Raw genomic sequence first — 27,518 nt, 5'->3', positions numbered from 1 at the left:
GGAAGTCGGCAGGCAGATTCTTAACCACTGCGCCACCAGGGAAGTCCCTCTATTATTTTTAAATCATCTTTTATTTATAGTCTTTGTAACTAAACTTGAGCTTGGCATTTCTGTTCATGAAGACAAATTTAAGAGTCTATACTTGGGGAGCATTATGGATCATCTGAAACCCTGCTATTCAACGTGTGGTTGCCCCTCCCCCACCCAGCCCCACCAGTGGAACTGGCATCACCCAAAGCTTTTTAGAAATGTAGACTCTCTGGCCTCACCGAAAACCTACTGAATCAGAATTTGTATTTTAACAAGATCCCCAGGTGAACTGTAGGCTCATTAAAGTTTGAGAAATGGTGGTCTAACACACTTCTCTATAGGACAGCATCATATGTAGAACAATTGAGATAGAAAAAAATGGTTGGATAAAATGGGAGAAAAAAAAAAAGAAAGGCTAATTTCTGCAGGACTGCATTGACGTACACCTGGACCAGAGACTAATAAACCGAGTATGATCTATCTGACAAATAACTTGGCTTTAAAACAGAATATCAGAGGCTGAAGTTCAATTTATTCATTCATTCAACAAGTATTTATTTATCCAATGTTTACCGTGTAAACAAAAAACTGGATAAGACAGGTTTCGCGCCTTTATATAGCATACAGTCAAGCAGAAGGGACATTATAAAGTAACATGGGAGAAGGTTCAAATTGCTGAACCTTGTGATGGAGATATATATATGTAGGTCCCAAAGGAAATCCATTTGGGGGTGGAGGTGGGGTAGAGTAAAAGGTTCCTGTGGTCCAGGAATTGGCAACCTATGACTCATTAAGCTATTCAGTTGGGGACAGCTGTGGTCCACATGGCTCTAGTGGTCCCACTTCCAGCAGAGTTTAATCAACAGTGATAAGAAAACAGACTAACTCATAGAAGAACTACTGTGTAACTGCATGGCAGTAAGCCGAGGCTTTGGCTGGCCAGGGGGTATCACTGGTCATCATTAAATGGGATGATTTGAGACTGCCAGCACTACTGTATATCCACTGTGAGCTGCCACAGAGTTGAGCAGTAAGTACTTGAGGGCATGTGGAACACTCAGCTGGTTGAAGACCTTAAAGACTGCTGATCCCACTCTGGGCAGCTAAACAGCAGTAAGGTATGACAGTGAGAAAAATGAAGAAGGAAGCAAAGAGTGTAATTACAAACACACACTGACTCCAAAACAGATGATTATAATGATTATGATGACGAAGATGATGATGACAGCAGCTAAAACTTTGAAATATGCTATCATCTTCTTAGAATGAACAGAAATGCTAATGGTCTGCTGTCCCAGAGAAAGGCATGTAAATGTCAGTGAAGCTATCTAAAGATGAACCCGAAACGAAATTGAGCTATTTGTAATGAGGTGGATAGACCTAGAGTCTGTCATACAGAGTGAAGTCAGAAAGAGAAAGATAAATACCGTATGCTAACACATATATAAGGAATTTAAGAAAAAAAATGTCATGAAGAACCTAGGGGTAAGACAGGAATAAAGACACAGACCTACTAGAGAATGGACTTGAGGATATGGGGAGGGGGAAGGGTAAGCTGTGACAAAGCGAGAGAGAGGCATGGACATATATACACTACCAAACGTAAGGTAGATAGCTAGTGGGAAGCAGCCCCATAGCACAGGGAGATCAGCTCGGTGCTTTGTGACCGCCTGGAGGGGTGGGATAGGGAGGGTGGGAGGGAGGGAGACGCAAGAGGGAAGAGATATGGGAACATATGTATAACTGATTCACTTTGTTATAAAGCAGAAACTAACACACCATTGTAAAGCAATTATACTCCAATAAAGATGTAAAAAAATATAATAATAATAAATAAATTACTAAGCAATTTAAAAAAATAAATAAAAAGATGAACCCATGTCTACTGTGCTTTCTATACACGCATTTCCTCCAAAGTCATGAGAATCTGAAAATACCCTCAATCCAGATTCTCAGTAGGCAACCATCATTTCCATGACTTAGTCTCAAAGACTATAATTTCACACATAGAGTGAGCACATGATACCATCAGACAATAACATAGGAAGTGTGTGAAAATAATTATAGTAGATAAAAGTAAGACATGGGAGATCTCCCACTTAATTCCCATGCAGCATGGAAAGGTCTCTAAGATATATTGTTGAGTAAAAAAAAAAGTTGCATTTAAGTGCATAGAGGATGATATCATATATGATAAAATATATACACGCAAAACCACAGAACTTTGTGCTGTAATGAAAGAAACCAAATTAACCCATTTTGTGACCCTGTCTGATGGTTTGGCTTTAGACGCTCCCAAGCTAGGAGGCAATGATATGGGAAAAAAACAAGGAACTACAATCTACTAAAACACGGTCTAGATACACAAAATACACAATATACACAAAGGAAGAGATTACTATTTATATAACCAATTGTATCCTAATGTTTTGGTTTTGGTTTTCTATTGTCATCATATTCTGTTATATACATACTACATATTCTCCTTTCTCAGGTTATTAAATATACTAATGTACCTTTTCAGTAGATACCTTGCCAAAGTATTCTAGGTTGTCAGTGATCAAGAAGCTTGTTTTTAAGTTCTTGAGCACAGTGCAGGCCCCATGCCAGGATCTTTCCATCCAAACTAATTGTGAACTGACACACTGAACTGGTATCAAAGGCAAAGTGTCCTAAAACTGGATTATTATTATTTGATTTTATCTGTTCACCAAATCCATCCCTCCTATCACCATGATTTGGACTTAATAATCCCATCTCCGTACATAGGATGTACTCACACTGACAAACCATGGTAATGTGGGCAAATACATAAATAAAGCGTCAGTAGCATGCCAGTCTTCATAGAGGCAGAAGTGACTCTAGGTGAATTACCACTTGACATCAGGCCATTCTAGAACAGATAAAACTTCAACTCCAGTCAGGCAACCCCTCATTGGAGTTTTCCAGGACCAGAATCTGATAGCACTCACTTACCCCCATGATTCTGCCACGCTGCTCAACATCCTCCCACATAAAATGAACTATGATACGACACATGTATTTCCCACTCCGGCCTTCCTGCTTCATTCGGACTAGACACATCCTGGATGGGAAGAAGACAAAAAGAGTCACTGGCTGTTTGCATTTTTCACATCACTCATTTCCATGGAAGGTCAGCTCATCTAAGTCATTTTATCAAAGGGCACAGAATCAAAAAACTAGAAGTGATTAAAAAAATCTTTTATTGAGCTATAACATAGATACTGAAAAGTACATAAATCTTAAGTGTACAGCTTGATGAATTTTTACATATAATATACACCCATGTAAGTACCACTCACATCAAGACATAGATTATTTAGAGCACCTCAGAAGGCTCCCTCATACATGAAAGGGACCACTTTTAGTTGTTTAAAGATAAGTCTGAATCCTTCATTTTACTGATGAAAACAGGAGTTCTAAAGAAGGAAAATGATGTGCCCAACACCACAGAGCAGTCTATAAAGGTGGGTATAGTACTGAGCTCTCCCATATGGATGCCACTAGCTACATGTGGCTACTGAACATCTTAAATATGGCTAGTTCAAACTGAGATGTGGTATAAGTTTAAGATGTCAAAGATCTAGTTCATGAAAAAAGAATATAAATATCTCAAATTTTTTACACTGCTTACATGTTGAAATATTATCAGGTATATTGAGTTAAAGAAAACCTATTATTAAAATTAGTTTCATTTTTTTTCTTTTCACTTTTTTAAATGGAGCTACTAGCAACTTTTAAATATGTGACTTGCATTATATTTCTGTTGGATAGTACCCGTCCAGAATATAGATGACAGAAAGTATTATGATTTCATCTGTATAATTATCAAATTGTTTCCCCCATTAGAATGTAAGTTCCATTGAAGGCAGACATCAAGTCTGGGTTTTTTGGGGTTTTTTTAAATCATTGTATATCTAGGGCTTAAGTATAGTATGCACTCAATATATATTTTCTGAATAAATAAATGAATAAAACATCTCAGGGCCAAGTTTAGGGCTCTTTCCCCTAAACCACATTGCCTCTAATCAGTCCAGAATGCTCTCTGCTTAAGACCTTACATAAGAATATAAGAATATAAACAGGGTCACCAACTTTCCAAGATAGCTCCTAATCTCATTCTTATGACCACACGTATTTCTATTATCTCTTGTTAAATAGTTATTAAGCAGCTACAATAGGACTACTCACCTAAACGACAACTCCTACTGTAATTATGGAGTATTTAGTCTAAACCGACAATTCTATCTCTATACACAATTAATCCTGCCCATTTAAATATCCTAGCAATAGTAAGGTCCAATGGAATGATTCCAGCCTGGCCTGCCTCAACATCTCTGTTAATGACTAAGATGGAGAAAAGAAAACATACTTATCAAATATGTAGATTGCAAGAAGCTGGGCAGGAAGACAAATATGTTGGATGACCCAACCATGAACCAAAAATACTTCAACAGACTGTTTCAATGGGCTAAATCTAACAGGGATAAATCTAGACCCTGCACTTGGGTCTAAAAGAACAGCTGTAGAGGTACAGGATTGGTGAGTCATGCCCACCTATGTGTGAAAAAGCCTTACTGGCTACGTTGACAGTATACACTGAAGGGGAGTCAAGAAGATGATATGGTTGCCCCCCAAATTAATGTGATTTTAGAAACAGTAATGCAAATATAGTATCTTCATGTACAAAGCGAGATTTTTGTTCTATTCAGCACACGTCAGACTCTACTTGGAATACTGTCGACAGTTTTGAACATTATATTTTAAGAGACAAGAGGAAGAGTTGTAAGATCAGAAGATATTTAACCTGGAGAAAAACAGGACAGTTGCCTTAAATATTGCAGAAAAGTGATTAGACTGTTTATCCAAAAGGTAGAATCAGAACGAATGGGTGGGTCACAGAGGGAGAAAAACTACTCAACATTGAATGCTGAAAGTAAAAACTTTCTAATAGGGGAGTTTCTGAAGATTTGAATAATGTAATGGATGACCTCAAAAAGCAGAGAATTTGCAACTTGGCTATCTATCTGATGGAAGGCTGACTACGCGATCTCTAAAGTCCCTTCCAACCTCGGGATTTGCTGATGCTGTGATTCTAAATTTGTAACCTCTGAACCCGGTTAGTGCCTAAGAAATAACACTTTGTGACAATAAAAACAGGTCATGGAAAAAGACTTGGCCACTTTATATGATATAGAGCATATTCCAAGGCAGAAACAAACTGGGGAAAGTTCAACAGTCCTTTTTCATAACATTTTTCTTAAAGTTAACCAAAGTTAGCCTCTCCACCTGAAAAGACGCTGTGTGTTTTGATGCTTAAGTGTCGTCAGAGGCCAATTCATCAACAGCAATAGTGAGGTAATGGAATTCTTCATTTATATAAAAATTCTCTAGTTTGTTAATACACCTGCCCTCTGAGGTTTAAAAGGCACAGATTTTCTCAGACCATAAACTTACTAACTATATCAACATGGAGTGAAGTGTTTTTTGTTTCAGAGCAGTTTGTTTTATAGCCCTTACAGTCAAATGGTTATCTGGGTTGAAAAGGTAAAGCAAATTGAAGATACTTTCAAGATGCTGACTGACACTTAATTCACTCAATGGACATAAATTTACTTCCTACTGTGTGGAGATTAGAGTGATGGTTAACAAGAGCCCAGCTTCCAAGGAGCAGTTAGTCTCCTTAGGGGAGACAAGAGCCCTAAGAGAGAATGCAGTAAGTGTCCCAAGAGGAACACAAAGTGCAATGGAGTTTGAGAGGATTACTCTTGGCTGAGTGGGATCAGGGAAAGCTTCACGGAAAATGAAACATTGTACCTGGGGCTTGGAAAGGTGAGCTGCAGGTGGACAGATAAAGGTAAAGAGAATTTCCAGAAGATGGAACATTATGAGCAAAGACAGGGCCATGGAAAGCTCAGCACATGGACAGGGACAATACCTAGATTTTGTGGAAGGGAAGTATAGGAAACAGAAAAATATGCCAGAAAGGTCATGAAGGGCTTTTAAATGTCATGCTGAAAAGTCTGGACTTCACTCAGCAGACAAAGGAGAGCCACTGAATGTTTTTCAGGAAGAAGGGGTGTAATAAGATTAGGGGTGTAATAAGACCTTGGCTTTAAGAACAGATAAGTCTCTCAGAAGTTAACCCTTTCTTTCTTCCCAGCTGGAAACCCTTTCTTTCCAAGGCTGAAAAATGACAAATTTGGTGAATATTTACTTCAGTAGAACTATGGTATTTACAATTGTCTGATCCAGAAATTTAAATTAAGTGTGCATCTACCTTTTGAGAGAAATGCAACAGCAAAGTTTGCTGCAACCTGCACCTAATTTTGCTGATACTAAGAGTTTAAAAAATATAGATTCAAGGCTGATAAATGAAAGAAGGGCAAATTCTAATTATTCCTAAAACACCGTACCTAATTAGTTCTGTAGACAATTGATGACAATTTGAAAACACTATCAAATATAAAGTTCTACAGTAAATTTCATCTCACACAGTTAAAGTTATAAAATCAAAACAATCAGTCTTCTCATTAACAGGAAGTGTAGTGAAGATAACCATGAGTTCTACTGGGAAAATAAGATTCTGATCCACAGGGCTGCCCGTTCATCCACCATCACCAAACTCAGCTAACTAAAGGCTCAACTTATTTTTGTCCTGAATTTGTGAATCAAATTCTCTAGGTAGTCAAGGACAGAAAAGTCATCTTGTTGTGAAGAACTTTTGTGTTTGTCCTCTTCAAGGAAAAAGCACAGCTGAAGGCTGGGGCCCACATCTTAGACAGTCAGCTGCCTGGAATGTCCAGATCAAGCTGAAGGTCAATTCTTAGGGTACCTAACCTTGAAGCCTACAAGTTCAGTCTACTCCTTTCTTTGTTTAGTAAATGTTTTGAATAGATAATACATGCACATGTTAAAAAAAACGTTAAGTCCCCTTCCTACCCACATCTCCCAATCACCAGGTTCCTCTCCCTAAGGCAACCACAGTTAGCAGCTTCTTAGGAAACCTTCCACATGTAATCTATATATATACCAACTTAGTGTATATGTACTCTCTTTACATAAATAGTAGCTTCCCTTTTCTCCCCATTTTCCACAATGGTAGCATTCTACACACACTTTTCTTACGTTGAAAAAACAATCTGTTACAGAAGGATGGTGGTGAAGAAATCTCAACTCCAACTCTGTGCTTCATCCACAGATACTACAGTCACCCCAGTGAAACCCTTTTTAGGATAATAGAGTTGTAGTAATTTATTTAGCAGTTGTTAGGGTAACATCTGATCCAGGCTGAATTCAGCTTATCTGGCAATTTTTTCCTATTCTAATAAGACTAAGAAATAGGAAAAAAAACCCTTTAATAGCAAAAATGGACAAGTGCTGTAATTAACAGCTAACACAACTATGTGCCAGGCACTGTGCTAAGTGATTCAGATACATTATTTCATTTAATCCTTACAACAACTATCAGAGGTTGGTATTCTTCCTGTCCCCACCTTACAGTTGAGGAAACTGAGTCTTACAGAAGTAACGTGCCCAGAGTTACAAAACTTGTTAAGTGTCAAAGCTGGGATCTGAACCCTGATAATCTGATCCCAGAGTTAGACTGTTTTTCTGCCTCTTTTAATGACTAGAACGAACCTTCCAGAATCCATTTGCTTTTTCATTTAATCCTCACAAGGGCAATAATTTAAGTTTCAAAACTAACATCATATTAGAAATAAAATACCAGAAGGGAAAAGACTGGCTAACCTGAGGCAAACACACCTACAACAGCAAAAAGTAACTGCTGGCAGACTAAAAGGAAAGAACCTAAAAATGTATTTAAAATAAACACAACAGCAGTTCAACATGGAGGCTATAGCGAGTACAACTCAAAGAAGGCAGCCTGGCAAAATACAGTTGAGAGTTATCAGAACCGGGACTTCCCTGGTGGTCCAGTGGTTAAGACTCTGTGCTCCGAATGCATGGGGCCCGGGTTCGATCCCTGGTCAGGGAACTAGATCCGGCATGCAGGAACTAAGACCCAGCACAGCCAAAAAAATAAATAAAATTTTTTTTTTTTTTTTTTAGAAAAAGAGTTATCAGGACCTCCTGAATGATCCAGAATAGGTTAAAGTATGTTGGAAGGTGAAAAGAAAATGAGTAAAACAAGTTCAAAATGGTAAACAAAAAAGATTTGATGGTCCTGGTACCCCCTACAAAACAAAGCCAACACGTGTCACAGGCTCTGACCATACAATAATATTTGAGCCATTAAGTAAACTATTCCACAATTGAGAATACTAGGTTTAAATAAAAGATCAGGACAGCTTTACTTCAATTTACATCACGGATGCATTCCTCATAATAAATGCTTAAATTAAATGTTGAGGGGTCAAATTACATTTTGCTACTGATTAAACTTCATAATTTCAGAGCTGTTCCGGGGGGGAAGAGGAAGGGGAAGAGGGGAGACTTCAATGCTAAAACATAATAAAAATTGCCCTTGGGCTTCCCTGGTGGCGCAGTGGTTGAGAGTCCGCCTGCCGATGCAGGGGACACGGGTTCGTGCCCCGGTCCGGGAGGATCCCACGTGCCGCAGAGTGGCTGGGCCCGTGAGCCATGGCCGCTGAGCCTGCGCGTCTGGAGCCTGTGCTCCGCAACGGGAGAGGCCACAACAGTGAGAGGTCCGCGTAAAAAAAAAAAAAAAAAAAAAAATTGCCCTTAAGAATGCAAAAGAAACTTTAAAAAGAGACAATATTCCACTCAAACCTAAAACTGCTCTAAAAAATAAAGTCTAGTTTTTAGTCTTTTTAGAAAGAGACAATCTAGTAATTTTTAAATTCTTGTAATAAATAATTAATTTAATCATTCATTAACAAGTATCTACTTAGTACCTACTCCGAGTATAGACTTAATCTATACATCAACTACCCTCTGTTTAGGAGCAATTCCAGTTGCCCCTCCCGAGTCTGATGATGTTCTTAACCCACAATTTATTATTGAGGTTTTGAGCTTCACAGTACTATCCTTGTCTCTCAGTGATTCCAGTGCCTCATAAATAATACTGATCTCTTTTACATATAAGGAAAGCAAATAACCCAGTTAGCAAAGTAAAGAAAAAAAGGAGTGTTCAAACCCTAGTCTGATGGTTCTCTAATATCTAAAATACAGGGGGAAAGGGAAGAAAGACTCATTCACTAGGAGTCTCAAAATATAAAGGGCTAAGATTTCAATTTTGCCTTATGGCAAATAGTAATAATGATTATTACCGTCTATTAAGTCCTCTAATATGAGACTTGTCACTGTAAGATGCATTTTCATTCACCATCTCTTTCAACGTAAATCACCATCTAAGTATAACTGTCCCCATTTCACAGGAAAGAAAACTGACACTCTGAGGACGTTAAGTACCTAAAGGTTGCTCAGTGAAGGAGAGTGGAGCTGGAGTGAAGCCTGGGCTCCCCCTCTCTCCCTCAAGCCACAGTGCCTCCCAGGGCAGTGTCAGTATTGACTGCTCCCCCATCCTGTGACAGCACAGCTCCAAGGGCCTCTTCCTGCTAGGTCAGACTCGGAGGAAGACAACAACACTGCCTGCAGAGTTCAAAGGAAGGAGAGTTTCCTAGCCACGCTTTCCTCCTCTCTGCCTAAATCTGGGAAGGAAGAATTCTTGTTATTCCTGACTCTGACCTCCTGCCATGTCCTGGCAGCTCTCAGCATCCTGTCTCACTTGCTCTGCTTGGGCCTTCTGACAATGCCAGTTGTGTTTTGGCCTTGTTTCTCCCTCATGGTAGTTTATAAGCCGCTCAGAGAGGATCTGATTTTGAATTCAGTGAAGACTAGTGGGCGCTTGGGCAGGTTTGTCACTCTGGCTGCTATGAAGGAATCCCAAAGGGACACTCACGTAGCTTGTTTCCCTTACTCCGCCACCGGCTGGGGCCAAGAAAGCAGAGCTGACATGGCCACACTCAAGTCTCAGCAGTGTGCTAATGAATGAGTTTATTTATTTGTGAGCTGGCACGCTGACCCTTTCCTGGGGCTGTGTGCATGGCTATCTCCACCTGGTTTCCTAAACTCCCTCCCCACCAAGCCTACCCTTTATGTGGGGAGCATGGGGGCCACAGGACAGTCTGTGGGCCAACAGACAAGTGGGGCAAGGCACTTCCCTAAGCCATCTCACCTGACAGAGGGCCTCCTCCAAGAGCTACACCTGGCCTGTGGCCTGCCTGTCAGATCCAATATAACGAACAAGCTCCTGGGGAGCAGGTACCAGTGCTCTTAGGTTGTGCAATGTTGGTAAAATGATGCTGCATAGGCCTTTGGTTTGGGAAAAAAGCTACGTGTGTGTGTGTGGTTTAAAGAGAGTGACTCTGGCTGGGGGAGGCAGAGAGAGGATGTGCACATGGCCCGGGCTCACCATATACAGCAGGTCTGGAGCTGCTGGAATCCAGCATGAGCTCGAAAGCCCTACAGCTACATCAGAACTGCTGTGGTGGTGTTAAAGAGCCCTCTTGAAAAGGCCAGGAGTGTCTGCCAGGGCAGTTCTCTGGCTGGACTGAGACTGGACCCAGTCTGTTTTCCAACCCCTTCCGTCTCCACACTTTACTTCTTTCTCTTCGTTCCCAGAGGCTTCTTCCCTTAGGCTTATAAAAATGTTCTAGTGTTTCCCCATCTTAAAACAAAAAACAAATAACAAAATGCTTCCCTACTCCATCCTGTTTCTTCCTCTAGTAATCATCCTCTCATCTTTCTTTCTCACTTGGGACACCTTAAAAAGTAGTTTACAATTAATTCTTCCTCTCCTAATAACTCCTCAAGACCCCATGTCCCCTAGTTCTAGACCCCAGAGGGCCAATGCAACTGCTTTCTTTGACTATCCCCAGGCTGCCTGCCTTCCCTGTGCTCCATAAGATCTGTATGTCTGCTTATCAAACGGCCCTTGGCACCCTGTACTATTTTCAGGTTTACTTGTTGCCTCTCCCAGGACACAGACAGTGAGTGCTAAGAAACACAGTTTCATATAGTTGCTGGTCGGTAGTATGCAGTTCAAATTCAGGGCCACAGACTCCCATCCCACAACCACCGAAAGGGGACAAGCACACAGGAAGCAAAGTGTTGCAGAAGGAGCAGTTCGCAGAGTCAGTTTTGGATTTGGGTCTCGGATCCTCCATTACTGATAAAGAGACCTGTGAAAAATCCTTTAAAATTGCCAAGGTCATCTCCCCATTTGTAAAATGAGGGAACTGGACTAGATCTGCGGTTTTTAAACTGTGCTCTGAGTTTCCAGGGAGCTACGTAAGGGTCCCTTACCAGTGGGCGTGTTGGGAAGACCTGAAGTGAGGTCATTCCCACTTCTTCAACCCAATTAGCAATCCTTTTATCTATTCATACACTGTGGCTGAGCATAAAAGCTCATCTGTAAAAAGGGCTCTGCTGGTAAAAAGATGGAAAACCATGAGGTCCCACTGCCTGCAATGCTTTTTCATCCACTCTTTGACTTGCTAACTTCTACTCATTATTCAGGGGTCAGTTTAAATGTCACCTCTTCAGTGAAGCCCTCCCTGAGTGAGCCACACCCCCTCAACTAAGTTATGTATCCCTCTTCCCCCACAGAGCCCTGTCACTTACTCTCACAGCACCCATCCCAGTTGTATTTTATTAATGATTTCTTCCAGGTTTTTCTCCCACACCCTCAGCCCTATGAGGGCAGGGAACAAATCTGCTGCATACCGTAGGTTCAATTAGAAAACAAATGCTGTAATTTTATGGATTTATGTTTAAGAATAAGCAGGTACTTAACTAAGTAATAAATAGTATTAGTAATATTAAATATTATTCATATTAATAAATAATTATTTAATTAGATACGTCAGTAGTTTTAGTTACCAATGAGGAAAGCAACTTAAAGCAACTCGAAGTTAGCCAGACCCATACTGGAATTTCCTCTCTACCATGCACTAACTAGCTCTGCGGCCAAGCTCTCTGATGGCTCTCAGTCTTTGATCTCTCATGTAAACAGGAATAAAGCAGTTATAAGAACGTGTGAGATAATATAAGTAAATAATTTTTAAAATAGTACTGTAAGGGGCCCAGTAGTTATTATATTTATGATATACCTGACTTTAAAATAAATTTAAAAAATACAAACTGCATTTTCCTCTCCACTCTACCTCCATCATAGGCATATTCTAATTTTATTTGTTCTATTCCATTTTCTAAAATTAATTTCTGTATCTATAACGTACTAGTGTTCCATGACAAATTTTAAAATGGGGGTCTCTGCAAATCTATTAATACTTAGAACACCAACATAAATTCTACCTACATATACCTCACCCCCCAGGGAAACTTAAGTAGGTGCAGAGCTTTTGCCACTAACAGGCAGTGGCCCCGAACCTTCCAATTGCCATAGGAGCCAAGTCAGATCTGAGGCCATAAATTATTTAATCAACATTTATTGAGCTGAAGAAATACCTCATTTTCATATCTCTCCAAAAGGAAAATAAATATAATTCTTGGCCTCAATAAATTCACCATCCACAAGGAAGACTGATACATATATGATAAAATATAAAAATGTTATGTGACGAGTGCTGTAAGAAAGGTATTCAAAATATTAAAGGAACTCAGAAGAGGAACTAACTCTGCCTTCAGAGGGAAGGGAAGGCTTCAAAGCAGAGATATCTGAGTTGGATATTGAACAAAAAATAGGTGTTTGTCAGGTGGAGAGGAAGGAGAAGGACTTTCTAGGCAGAAGAAAGCTTTGTGCAGAAGACCTGAAATTGCTATTACATAGTTTAACTTTTTCTTGCAGGGGAGGGAGTGATGGTGGTAGTGGTACCTAGAACGGCACCAGACGAGAGTGGTAAAGGTAGCATATTTGGTGGGATATGAATGCCATGCTAGGAAACATACTTTATCCTGAGAACAATGGAGAATATTAAGGAGAGAGTGTGTGTGTGTGTATACTAATCCAATTTGTATTGAGAAGACCAATGGCACAGGAAGAGGGAAGTTGGAGGCCAAACACCAGTTTTCAGGTACTGTTACTTGTAACCCAGTGAAATCAATTTAGTGGGTGACATCTTGAATTTCTGTTTTAAATGAATTCAAATGGAGTAGAAAATATCAGAGATCATCTGACATTGTAAGGATAAGTTTTATAAAACTTTTGTGTCAGATGCATGTGTGTGTTCTGGATTGCAAGGTAAAATGCATTTGTTACTATGGGTCATGGTCAAAAAAGTTTCAGATGGTGAAACTGGTGCCTGACCAGATGAAGGGAGTGAGGGAAAAGTCAAGGAGGCTTCACAGGTTTCTGGTGTGGGTACCTGAATGGATCACAATGCCACTGTCCCAGACAGGGAACAAAGGAGGAGGCTGGCTTTTATCAAGTCCACATGGGAATGCTGGAAACCCCTCACAGCAACCTCTCTCAGCATTTTTTCAGTAGCCATGGTGAATACTAATCTTGTTCAGCAAAGACAAAGGACACATAGTCACCGAAGCTGCAAGCTCACAAGAATACACAACTGATAAGGGCCTTCTAGGAACTGGAGGGGTCCCAGTCCTAAATCCCAATACACATAAAAACTTGGGAACCAGAGAAAGCAGACAGGATAAGGGAAACATCAACACCTCTTCCAGGGAACTAACAGGATATGAGAAATCCTGTCTCTATTCTGAGAGCCAACAGGGAGTCATCACCCTTGGGAACCTAAGCAAGCTTTCTGTAAAGTCCACTGCCAGGGTATTCTAGTTTTATGGGGTGTTTTTTTTTTCATGGTGGGGGGGGGCGGATTCTGGTGGGGGGGGCGGATTCTATTTTTATGACTGCTTTCTAAGCCTCCCCACCTCTCCCTCACACTACCACCCACAGGAGGTATTTCAACCCTGCACATCCCTAGCAAGTCCACTGAGCCCTGTAATACTGGATTTGGTGATCCCTCAGTTACCCTCCTGGAGCTTCGGGCTAAGAAAACAGGACTTAGAAGAGCATAGCTTTTCTGCAGACTCGGGGTGGATCCCTTATTCCCTCTAAGAATCCTATCCCCTGGAAGAGAGTTTCCCCAATTCTTCTTGGAGGATCATAGCACAATTAGACACTAAAGTAACTTCCTGGTGACCCTTTCCACTACATTTCTCCACAAACCAGCCCTGAGTGCTTCAGACAACTTGGCTGCCCTCAAATACTCCATGTTCTTGTACATGTTCTATGTTTTGCTCCTAATAATTCCCTCAACTCAAATGCCCTTTTCTCTGACAGAAATTCTACTCACCCTTCATGGTACATCTCAAATGTCACCTCTACCACAGAGCAACTGTTTATCCAATACATACTCCCTCATCCGCCAAATTTGGATTTAGTCACACCTCCTTATCCTTCCATAGTATCTGCTTATGCCTTGGGCACAGCACTTTTTTCATTGTCATCCATTACAGGCAATTGTACTGTGCCTGTTTTCCACTCGACTAATTTTCTTGAAGGTGCACACCATGTCATATCCTACTCTCCAGTGCCCCCCAGTCCTTAACACAATAAGAGTTTGCTGATTCATCCCATGAAGCCCGCAGATCATGAGAACCAAGGAGGAAGGATGGAGGGGACACCAAGCATAGACAGGCCTCCCTCCCCCTACTTAACTGGTGGTGGTACTCCCCACTCCTCTGAGAAATTAAACCAACCTCAGCAAGGAAGGCTCAGCAGGCACATTTGGAAATGGTGGCTAACTGGAAAGAACTACAAGTAGTTTCAAGGTTCTCCCAGCTGCTAGTAGTCAGGTATTGACGTTGGGATGTGGTCACAAGGATTATATTTTTTATTTTGCCATCCACTCCCTCTAACACTCTGATACCTCTGGCTATTGGGCAATAAAGAGTCTTTCATTCTGACTCTGAATATTATCTTTGAGCTCCTCTGGGAACAGCCTAGCCTCCTCTCATCCCTCCCACCTTTCCAGTGAGTAATTCCACAGGGCCACCTCTGCAATCCTCTCCTCTTGAAAAAGTAGTTTTCCTCTCAGTACATCCAGCTGCCCTCCCTGAACCTTTTCCCAACCTTCACCATTCAGACAGAAGGTGGTTGGCCTTCTTAGCGGCCTGACTAAAAGACATGGCACATTTCAAGGGTTTTGATAGTTGCAGCTTCCTCTGTGATCCTACAGGCACTACTTACTCAGATTTATTATAGAACTTAGCCAGTCCAATTTATAACTGACTATTATATATGTCTTATCTCCCTCACTAGACTGTGAGCCTCCTGACATAGCTTACTAACTGCCCAGGACACAGTGTACACTCAACAAACTACCGGCTTAGGAAAAAACAACATGAACTGCCACCTTAGGCCCCTTAGCCAATCTCACTGACTATGTGAGTTCAGAAGAAATATTTCAGAGGTGATCAAAACCAAGAAGTCTTTATATAGTAGTCAGTCCTGTGATGCAAAGCTCAGCTGAAGGCAGTCTCAAACAAGGGTCCTTTTGACAGGGCAACCATTCCCCACGTTCCTCAGATACTACGGTCAAAGTAGTAAACTTAGTTCTCCAGAATTTACTTTCCCAAGATCTGGCAGTTCAATAAATAGTCCCCAGCCCCCACTTCGACGTCTCTCCTATATCCTTCTGACCTTTAATACTGTGTAACATTAGATGAAAAATTGATTTTTTTGGCTACTTAATTTGCAGCTGAAGAAAAAATATACTGTTTAAGGTGTTAAATATTTTTACATGCAACAAAACTGGCATGAATCTAACCTGTATGCACATTTTAGAGGTACAGGCGTAAATGTCAGTGCTATAATTTGTTATAGGTTTCTGATGACCAGCAATGAAAATGACCACGGATGCTCACAATTCAAACCACTTTTACGTAAATGTGAACTTTCCTAAAACAGCGAAGGGAAAGAACTTTCCACCCAAGCTCATAGGGTCTCTTACAGATACTGATAGCATTGTTCACTGGGTTAGGTGTTCTTTGAGAAAATCCTACAAATATTAGTTTCTTTCTGGGACTATGCTTTGACCTTTAATAAAAAAATGTGCTACAAGACACCAGTTATTAAAATGAAGGGAACAGCTTTTAATGCCTGAACAACTGCGATTTCATATAATCAGCCCTGCTGAAGGCTATACCTTAACAAGTCAGCAGTGTTTTAAAAAAAAAAAAAATACATTTGGTGACTTCACTTAAATTGCTCACTTACCAGACATGAAGTAGAGTTATAAGAAACCATGAATTGAATGTATCAGGCATCTGACACCCTAGAAAATAACAATAAAGTATAAATATGTGAAGGTTTAGAAGAGGCATATGGACTATATTTGAAATATCGGTAGGAATTTGTTCAACTAAAATATATGGTAATCACAGTGCTCTCTGATTATGCTATCATAGAGGAGGCCAATGGAACCACAAGGCAAGCCCATGGGTTGATAAAGCACTGAATGCAGTCAGACAAACAGGCTTCTAGTTACAGCCCTGTTACCACCTTGCTGTGTGGACTTGGGAAAGTCACTTCTCTTCTCTGAGCCTCAGTTTTCTCACTTTGTATAATGTGGCCTGAACAATCTTTATAATTCCTTCCAACTCTGATTCAATGTTATTTTCCCCTCCTGGTCTCCAATTCTTCTGGAAAGCTAGGCAGACACCACCTTACCTACCCCACTTAACTAGAGGCTTTTTTTCACTTGAGCCCTGCTGAGAAATCTAAGTTCTTCTTGTCCATCTCCCTTTCCTGTTTTCTTTCTCTAAGGTGACCCAGTGGGTATGCTAAATGATTCAATCAAAATAAATGATCAGAAGAAAGAAGCAGGACTCTAGGGAGCTACAGTTGAATAAGAAAGCAGATAATATCTAATGAAAGGTTGTTCATCACCCCCAGGAATGACAAACCTGGTAGGGTTTCTCCTTGGTTTAAGAAACCAAAAATCAGCTCAGGGCTTAGACATCCAAGCGTCTCAATTCTCAGATCTCTAAGAAATGCCTCTGGCTGGATGAGGGGTCCCCCACAGAATATGCCCTCCTTATTACACGGCAGGGAGAAAAGCTGGAGCAAGAGGATAAAGAAAAAAGAGAGGGCTTCCCTGGTGGTGCAGTGGTTAGGAACCTGCCTGCCAATGCAGGGGACATGGGTTCGAGCCCTGGTCCGGGAAGATCCCACATGCCACGGAGCAACTAAGCCCGTGCACCACAACTACTGAGCCTGCACTCTAGAGCCCGCGAGCCACAACTACTGAGCCTGCGTGCCGCAACTACTGAAGCCTGCGAGCCTAGAGCCCGTGCTCCACAACAAGAGAAGCCACCACAATGAGAAGCCCGCGCACCACAATGAAGAGTAGCCCCCGCTCGCCGCAACTAGAAAAAGCCCGCGTGCAGCAATGAAAACCCAACGCACCCAAAAATAAATAAAAACAAATCAATTTATATCAATAAATAAGAGAATCAGTGGGAAACTTGGGCCCTTAGAGTAGAATCTGTCCTTTGGAGTAATGACTCAAGAAGGAAGTAGTATCTTCTGCCTTTCAGCAAACGAAGTATACAATGTACTAAATGATAACAAATAGGGGCCACTAAGATAGAAAACACAGAGCAGGACCCCTGTGAGGTACACTAACAATGCCAATAATAATAAAGAGCTGTAATTCACTGTGTGCTTACTATGTGTCAGAAATAATAGGTACCTTACAAGCATTAGTTCAATGACTCCTCCTAACATTCCTAAGAGGTGGGTATTGATATTATCCGCATTTGACAGGTGAGAAAACTGACTTAGAGAGATCATGACAATTGCCCAAGGTCACACAGCTATGAAATGAGACATCTGGAATCAAATTCAGATCTGCTTGATTCCATACACTGTTGGCTTAATCGCTAACTGCCTCTCTAATACTAGTATCAGAAACTAACATTCACTAAGGGTCCATACTTCCTGTCAGGTCCACCGTTAGTCATGTCAATATATTATCTCACTTAATCCTCACTTTAACCCTGAAGGAAGGCATTATAAGCCTCATTCTAGAGATAAAGAAACAGGGCTCGAAAAGTCTAAGTAACTTGCAGGCAGCCACAATATTAACAAGCTAGTGGCTGGGCTGGGATTTCAGTCCAGGTCTGTCACAAACTGACACCAAAATACGCTGGTGAGCTTACTGGGAGGTGCCCAGCAGCTGTCAAGTGGACTTCCTCTTGGAGCCCAGCAGGAGGGAGGTGAAGGCTAGCCTGGCTAGCCATTCAGCTATTAAGACACATGCCATCTGAGAGTGGGCCAACCACCCTCCACCTAGAACAAGAATAGCCATGAGAAACTCTCAAGCCCGGATCTAAAGTTGGGTCTTTTTTGGATGCTAGAACAAAACATTAAAAAGAAAAGTTTTCTTGGAAGTCTGTCTTTCAATCTGGAAAATGAAATTTGGCTGCTTCTAAAGGACAATCTGTTCAGTTGCTACCTCTACATCAAAGCTTCCCAGCAGCCTCCAGGAGCCTTTCCAATTTTCTCAAAGAGGGAATCAGTTCTTCGGCTGGAAAGCATAGACAGACAGACAGGCCAGCAACTGGACTTGGGTCACAATTTTCCCTCTGGGGGTCAGCTCAGGGCTGAGGATGGGAAAAGAGCTGGCATATGATTGACTCCCTGTACCCACTGGGGTCAGAACAGAAACCCACAGGGTAAAGCCCTAAAAAACAAGACCGCTGAAAGTTTGACTGTGAGCAGCTCAACAACACAGCAAACTCTTTAGCTTCATGAAATGTCTTTAAACACTTCAAAGTTAAAACCTGCTATAGGGTCTTGCCATGATCACACTCTTGCTCCAGTACACACTCAGTGCACTATTTTCTGAGGCTAGGTACTTTCCTCCTCAACATCAAGTTGGATAAAATTAAATAATTCATTACTATTATGGGGCAGCAGTATTAACATAGTTGTTTGTTTAACGCAGACACCAGGGTCAGATATCCTGATTCAAAACCTTAACTCTAGGGCTTCCCTGGTGGCGCAGTGGTTGGGAATCCGCCTGCTGATGCAGGGGACACGGGTTCGTGCCCCGGTCTGGGAAAATCCCACATGCCGCGGAGCGGCTGGGCCCGTGAGCCATGGCCGCTGAGCCTGCGCATCCGGAGCCTGTGCTCCGCAACAGGAGAGGCCACAACAGTGAGAGGCCTGCGTACCGCAAAAACAAAAAAAACAAACAAAAAACCTTAACTCTACCTCTTACTTGGTATATGACTCTGGGTAAAGTTACTTTACCTCTCAGTGCCTCAGTTTTCTTCTCTGTAAAAATGGGAAAACAAGAGAACCTACCTTACAGGATTCTTGTGAGGATTAAATGAGATAAGGCCTGTAGAACATTTAACAAAGTAGTTAGTATTTAATAGGTACTCAATAAATATTCACTATTGATTTTTAGTGAATTGTTTAAACACTAGGGTTTAAATTATCTTTGAAAAAACTCACTATTTAAGACTGCATCAATAAAATGATGAACCTCAATCTTTTTTTTCTTCAAGTTTTAAAAAATATATTTATCATATACTTACACAAAATTGATATATTTGATAGCTGAGTATTAGTAGCAGAAAGAAAGGTAGAACCTCAATTTTATTAACTCAAAATTTATTCACTAAGGAGTTCCTCTCCAAAGTATGAACTCTTAAGGGCTAAAAACAAAGCAGTCTGCAGACAACAGTGTGGTATTAAACACAAGCTTTACTGATTGGCTGGACGCCTCTGCCCCTAAGTGCTCTTTATAACAGAAATGACCTCCAAAAGACCAGTTAGCAAACACTGTGTGCTCACAGAGGGTACACTCATTTATGCCACAATGACATCATCAGAACATCCTGGAAACAAGAGTTGGCTCTTAAGCTATCTCACCAGTCAGAATCCCCAATATCTAGGTCTCTGGATCAAGACGTCTGAACACTTTGGCTCTGAGATGACAGAGTATCTATAACTTTGGCATTTTGTGAGGGCCTGTCCAAGAGGCTGATAGGCATATTGTTTACTGAGTAAAGAAACTCAATCTTCATGAAATATAACTGGTCTCACTTTTGTTGGAAGAGTGAGAATGACACTGACCAGCTACCTGGGACTCTCTCTCCTTTTAAAAAGCTACTGAATTCTCAGGACTCTAAAAGTCAAGCCCTAAAAGACCAAAAAATCCAAGGGAGTAATAGCCACTTTAAAGATGTAATCTTAGAAAGCAATATATCTATACACATTCTCTTCTTTTACCCCAAACCTGTCTGGCCTACTCTTTAGAATCCAAGGTGCAAGAAAGTCAGTCTCATTATTTTATAGATATTCTTTATCTGCCTCTAAATGGTACTTTTCACACTTGCTCCCTTTTTTATTCACTGGCCACAGTTTGGAACCACTTTGGTTTGATTCTGAAATTTAATCTAACCACAAATGACAAAGATGGACCACAATGGAGCATAATACAAAGGAACATGATATAGGTCTAAAAGGTAATTCTCAAAGTGAGTCTTAGAAAACCTGAAGTAAGAGTGGTGTCACTGAAAAATGTGACATCAGATAACTACTTCAAAGGGCAAGACTAGGACAAAGCTCACTGAGATGTACACACTCTAATATACATAAACATCAGCTCACAATACTAACAGAACATCTCACAGAGGTAGGTCTCATTTAAAAACTATAAAATAGGGCTTCCCTGGTGGCGCAGTGGTTAAGAATCTGCCTGCCAATGCAGGGGACACAGGTTCGAGCCCTGGTCCAGGAAGATCCCACACGCCACGGAGCAACTAAGCCCGTGCACCGTAACTACTGAGCCTGCGCTCTAGAGCTCGCGTGCCACAACTACTGAGCCTGCGTGCCACAACTACTGAAGCCCGCGCGCCTAGAGCCCGTGCTCCACAACAAGAGAAGCCACCACAATGAGAAGCCTGCGTGCCGCAACGAAGAGTAGCCCCCACTCGCCGCAGCTAGAGAAAGCCCGTGTGCAGCAACGAAGACCCAACGCAGCCAAAAATAATAATAAATAAAAATTTTAAAAAGTAAAAAAAAAAAACTGTAAAATACAAAAAATTATAAAACACAAAAATATTAAAATGGATTACAATTTCTATTTTGCAGTTATTTTCATTCACAGGCAATATGTTATAGTAGAAAAATTCCTGGATTTTAAGCCAGATGACACAGGATCAAGGCTTGACTAAGCAACCTTGGGCAAATCACTTAGCCTTTTTATAAATTTCAATTGTTTATGAAAACAAAAGAAAAATGAAAATAAGAATACAAGCCCTTCCGGTCTCACATGTTTTGTAATTCCTAAATGAGACAAAAGTAAAAGCATACCATGTAAGTGTGAATTATTAAAATATAATAGTTAATAATTTTAATAAACTTTTATTTTTATAAGTAGTTTACAACAGATTATAAATTGAAGCATGATATATTAATTTAAATATGTAATAATAGTCTCATTATTCAAGAATCTTCAATAATGAGGATTAGCTAAACAAAGATAGCTAGTAAACATCCTTTCAAAATAATTATAAAAAGTTTATGAGTTATTTAATATTAAATAGATGTGTAGGATGAGGTTTTAAAAAGATCTGATGAAAAATACTTGAGTACATGGATTCAAGAAACCACTTGAGAAAAATCCAGCTTCTAATATTAATAGTCTCTTCATCAGGTAGAGAAAGATTATTTTCTCCTTTCACACTAATTTCTCCTAAAGTAAGAAATTGTTAGAGATTAAAAAAGGAGGAAAGTTTTCCTTCCTGACTATGAGTAAATAAGAAATGGAAGGTGGATACTAAATTAGGATTACAACTCAGCACAGTATTTTAAGTTTCCAATGAAATATTGTACCAATCTGCTGAAATAGTAAAAATGACACAACTTGCATTTAATTTAAAAAAACAAAATAGTTATTAAATAATCAAAACTTCATCTCTTTCTTCATTGTTGTTAACATAATTATATATAATTATTGGCTGTCCATGAAAAATATCAAGTATATTTAGTTAAGTGTTTGTTGCTTTGAGGATAATGACTGTTACCACAGATGTGAACAGAACGCATTTCCTTCCAAAATCTGTGGAACTGGAAACAGCTTAACCTTTCCCAATGACTTTATAAGTATCTGCTTTAAATGACATGTTTATAACTACAACAGTTTACATTAACAAAATGAATACTGTATTGATATAATCAACTGCTAGTGATGATGATATAAACCAGTAAAACACTTTTGGAAAGCAATTTATCAATGGGATAAAAATAAAATTATATGTGCCTTTTGACTCAACAGTCCTTCTACAGAAAGAAGAAAAATCATGAGGCATATTCCAGGGTTAACTAAAACAATTATAAACTAGAAATAAAAGAGGAATGATTGGGCAGAAGTTCATGTCAAAAATACTGAGTAAAACACCCAGAACGTAAAACAGGATGTGTTTACTCTGAGTACACTCTTACGTAAAAAGATGCATGTGTGGACAAGGGGGAATGATGATGTCAAAGTACTTGACAAATTTTTAGGTCTTTTTTCAAACTTGTTAAAACGTCTTATTTATAGGGTTCTTTTGGCCTTTGTTTATTCTATTAAAAGAGAAAAATAAGCAGCTTTTATTATACATTTTGTTCAGGAAAAACTGTTTTACTGGTAACTTAAAAAGAAACCCGATCCTACCAAGACACAATCATAGAAATGAAAAGTAGATTTATTTTCCTTTTCACAACTATCAAAAATAGTAACTTACCAAAAAAAAAAAAAAAAAAAAAGTAACTTACTTCGAAAGAATTCCTCGAAGTCAGTTTTCTCCACACAGCTAGTATACATGCGCAGGGCCGCAATCTTAATCTTCTAGACAAAGAAAATAAAACCAAACTCAAGACATGACCAAGTGAATGTTCTACTGCCATTAGATGTAGGTCACAGAATCTTATATGCTTTTCAACTAGAAGGATGGGTCCAAACCTGTCTCTAGCCATTCACAGACTTCACACAATTTTACGATTTTGGCATCAAAATGTCAAAAAGGTTTTTCCAATATTTAGACGAACTCTCTCCTTTAATTCAAACCCATTTCACCACGTTTCAGCCTCTAAACCACCATTCAGAACCATCCACATTAATTCTTTATAATCTGAAACCCTTTATATTAAAAAAATTACCCATTCTCCTTACCAAAATCAAACAAACAAAACCCTCCATCCTTTGATCTTTCCTCAGAAGCCCTATTAACTATTCTGTCTTTTTTTTCCCTGAAGGGAGGGGGTCACTTTTTTTTATGTTTTCCCTAGTTTTATAGTTTGCTGATTAACAGAATACTATGTTTATAAATAAGAGTTTCTAATGAATGTAAAATATAGTAAAAGGATCAACCTTTTACTATTCCCCAAAGCACTAAGAATTCTCTTAGAATCTTGATCTGGGTGGTGGTTTTAATTTATTCACTGAGCTGTATACTTAAGATTTGTATATTTTACTGTATGTACATTATGCCTTCACAAAAACCTAAAAATGAAAAATAAATTCTTGTAAGGGTTGACTGTAGGTCTGAAGACCAACTCAGTGCTAAAAGAAGAAGAATTTCTAAGGGCTTTCAAAATATTTCCTTCAGGATACAATTAAATTAGTCCATCAACAAAAGGCTCGTAGAAGCTTATTTTTCCTTAAAATGACAGAGAAAATTACTCAAATATACACAGACTAAAAAAATATGTATATGCAAAGAGAATGGCATAGCAACTGAAGAAAAACCAACCTAGAATTTTAGCAGAGCTGTTTGGTTATTAAGGTTCAAAGTCACCAAGGATATACTATATCCAATACTACATAATATTTATATTTCAGTTTCTGATGGGCAGAAATACCTATAATAAATTAAAGTATTATGTCTTTGATTGCAATTAAGATTTTTTCATTTGCTAATGTTAAGTTTTCAATGATTTTAGTCTAAAGTTCATATGGGGGAAAACAGAACAGAACATATAACAAATGGAAATCAGATATACTTATATGAGCAGTAAATCAGCATTGGAAGTCCACATTTAAACAAATGGTGAGACACTAAAAAGAAAGAGCAAATTAAACCTAAAAGCAAGCAGAAAGAATGATATATAAAGATAAGAGCAGAAATCAGTGAAATTGAAGACAGAAAAATAACACAGAAAATCAAGAGAGGCCAGAGCTGGTTCTCTGAAAATATCAATAAAATTGACAAAAATTTAGTAGAACTGATCTAGGGGGGAAAAAAAGGAAAAACAGAGAAGATACAAATTACCAACATCAGGAATCAGAGAGGAGAGGAACATCACTACATATCCTAAAGATATTAATAGGATAATAAGGGAATATTTTGAACAACTTTAGGCCAATAAATGTGACTACTCAGATGAAATGGACAAATTCATTGAAAGATACAAACTACCAAAGCTCACTAGAATAAATAAATAACATGAATAGTCCTATCTCTATTTTAAAAATTGGATTTGTGGCTAAAAACCTTTCCCCAAAGAAAACTCCAGGCTTGATGGCATCACTAGAGAATTCTATTGAATATCTAAAGAAATGATACCAAATCTACACAAACTCTTCCAGAAAAAAAGAGGAAAGAACACTTCCCAGCTCATTCTATGAGCCAACATTACCCTGGTGTCAAAACCAGTCATCAGAAGAAAACAAAACTACAAAACCATAGACTTCATAAGCATAGATCCAAAACTCCTTAACAAAATACTAACATCAATATTTTAAAAGGAGATCATATCATGATCAACTGGGATTTATCCCAGGAATGCCAAGTTGATTCAACATTCACAAATCAATAAGTGTAATTCACCGTATCAGCAGTCTACAAAAGAAGCATGTTTAACTTTTTAACACCTGAGGTTCTTGGAAGTATGTGACATAGAACACATTTGGGGAAGCACTGGTTTGTACCATCACCAAACTAATGATATCCTAATGATATCGTTATCCTAATGCTTTGGCCTTGACAGGCCTATTCCTATCCTTGAAACAGAGAGTTTAGGACATCTATAAGCTTTTGTTCCAGTCAACAAGTAATTTATTGAGCACCGAACTCAGTGCCTAAAACCGATTTGGACACTAGGAATACAGCAGTAAACAAAGCAGTTAAAAACTCTTTTCATGGAACTTAAGGCCTAGTTCAACTATCAATACATTTATAATTTTAAGTAAAATTCCTAATGGCCTGTGTCTTGATTTTTTTTTTTAACTCGGCAGTTTCCTTCTGATTCTGGTTCATAATTAATCACTCTGCCTAAGGAAAAGCACACTTGCCGCCAAGGCCCAAATCGTTCCATGAGAAAGAGGTTTTTCCCCACAACATGTTCATGAAGCAAGCATTCATTACAAATAATGAAGACTTCACCAGATTGGTCAGTGTATGTATACAGTGCTCATACTGCAGCAATCAGGAGCATTTTAGAGTTCCTCACTTTTCCTGCAGCGAGGCCAAACCTTTATACTTGGGTGAGCCATTTTCCTGGACAAATCTCTAAAGCAAGTCCCTTAAGACCATCACACAGGGACTGGAAATAACAACTCAGGGAAAGAACCTCTTCAAGATTCATGCATTAATATAAGTTAAAGAAGTAGGTGGACTAAATTTCCATCCAGTCAATACAAATTGTTCTGGTCCTCAGATGACTTCATTCTAACTTTGGAAGACTTCATCAGTCTACTTGACTAAAACACAAGCACCTAAGACAGGTTTAGGAAATGAAAATCAGCTCTCCCACTAACTGATGCATTTTGTACCATCCCACAAGATAAAAAAACGAATCTAGTAAAAGGCTTACACTAAAACAACTGTGTGGGAGTTGGAAGGGGCTTTGAAGTCATTTGAACTTTCTATTCTGTACTGGAATTCCTTCTACAGCATTCTTGATTCATGGTCAACTATCTGGGCCCCTGTTCAAACAAGTCCAATGACCTTGTGAGGCTACCTATCCCACTGGAGGACAACTCTTGCTAAAGTTTTGTTATATTGAACATAAATCTGCTTCATGTAACATTCAGTAAACATTATCTGCACACTGGAATACCTCAGATTAAGTCTCCATTTTTTTTACATTTGCCCCTCAAACACCTGAGAAGAACCATTATGTCTTCTCTTTTCCAGGCAAAGTATCCCTATTTCCTTCAACCACTCTGCATTCAACAGTTTCTGAAGCCTTCACAAGGCTCACTGCCCACTTCTGAATGCATTCCAGTTTGTCAGTGTCCTTCAGAACAGGAATAACTTTTTGGCTTAATGCTAATCTGAAAACCGCCTATTCAATGACATGTGGCTCAATCTGTTAAATGTTATCCTTATCTTATCTGATATTGCTCCATAAAGATAATGAAAAAGAATGGTTATTTCAGGATAATCAAATAGGTAAGGGAAAGCCACATTTAAATTCCTAAATATGGATCTAGAAGAAAAATGGAACTACACATGAAAACATTACATAAAAAGATGGAGGAAAGCTGGCTGATACTGCTGATGCAGAGACAAGCAGACATTTTACTCCCTAATGAAAGACATGAGAAAACACAAAATTCAAAGATTCTTGCCAGTGCAACCCAATACACGTGTCTGCCACAGATTTCTGAGTCAACATTTGCTGAAAAGGGCTCTCAATCTTTCAATATGGAAAATTATACCTACATCTTCCCACCCAAAATATACTAGAATGTCATACTTTGATGTTTTGATGTTACAAATTTAAAAAATGAAGGTTACAGGAAGTAGACACTGCCACATCACAAAAGAGTTTTTAAATGCAAATATTAGGGACTTAGTTGAGGTCACAAGGGAACCAAGAAAAATCAGAGACTAACTTAAACAGTGAAGAAATTTTCCTGATGAGTTAGTAATCCTCCAAATGGTAGCCAACTTTGCCCCTGGAATCATAAAAATACGGACGAGACAAAGCATATGGAAGCAACCAAGTGGAACTCAACCATCAAGAAATGAATAAAACAGTAAACTTTTTCTCTTTTCTTTCTTTCTTTCTGCTCTCATTTACCTTTTAATTTCTTCCTTTCAAACAAAACACACATTTTAAGTTTTTCAATCCAAATGTACTATCGCAAATATTTTTTTAATAAAGGAAAAGATCCTGGTTAATAATATTACCAAATATACCAGTGATTATCATTTGTCAAGAATTATGATGTAAAAAAAGATAACTTTAATGAGCATAACTAATATTTCATTAATGATTAAGAAGACACTTCATAACCTTAGGGTCTCAAGGACATCATTATAACCTAGTTATGTGTGTGCTATCTTCTATACTTTTCAAAGCCCCTTACAAACAAAATGCTTGTGGAATCACTGTTCAATTTATGTAAAACGGAGATTATAGAGAGAAGCCTATATTTGCTACAGTGAGAATTGTTAGGAAGAGAGCCAGATATTATAAGAAGAAACTAAAAGTAAAGTTCACAATAAAATTGAAATTCTAATTTAACTCCAACTTGTTAAAATGG

General features: G+C 39.1%; 1 protein-coding gene and 1 non-coding gene across 4 annotated transcripts in view; one reads left to right on the top strand and one right to left on the bottom strand.

Annotated features, from left to right (window-relative positions):
* Positions 1-27,518, bottom strand: part of LOC101284834 (ubiquinol-cytochrome-c reductase complex assembly factor 1) — a 95,945-nt gene that overhangs the window by 45,942 nt on the left and 22,485 nt on the right. For all 3 annotated transcript variants that reach the window (XM_004272769.3, XM_004272770.3, XM_049698913.1), the window contains 3 exons: positions 22,799-22,871; positions 16,238-16,295; positions 3,007-3,115 (listed from right to left, as the gene is read on the bottom strand). In XM_004272769.3, coding sequence (XP_004272817.1) covers positions 3,007-3,115; positions 16,238-16,295; positions 22,799-22,871 — 240 coding nt within the window. The remainder of the gene's footprint in view (positions 1-3,006; positions 3,116-16,237; positions 16,296-22,798; positions 22,872-27,518) is intronic.
* TRNAR-CCG (transfer RNA arginine (anticodon CCG)) lies at positions 7,978-8,050 on the top strand. The gene has a single exon. It is a non-coding gene; the product is annotated as a tRNA-Arg (tRNA).

This window comes from Orcinus orca, chromosome 16, assembly GCF_937001465.1.
Source record: "Orcinus orca chromosome 16, mOrcOrc1.1, whole genome shotgun sequence".
Lineage (NCBI taxonomy): Eukaryota > Metazoa > Chordata > Mammalia > Artiodactyla > Delphinidae > Orcinus > Orcinus orca.
The sequence above is the reverse complement of the archived record's forward strand: the minus strand, read 5'-3'. Positions and strand labels throughout refer to the sequence as shown.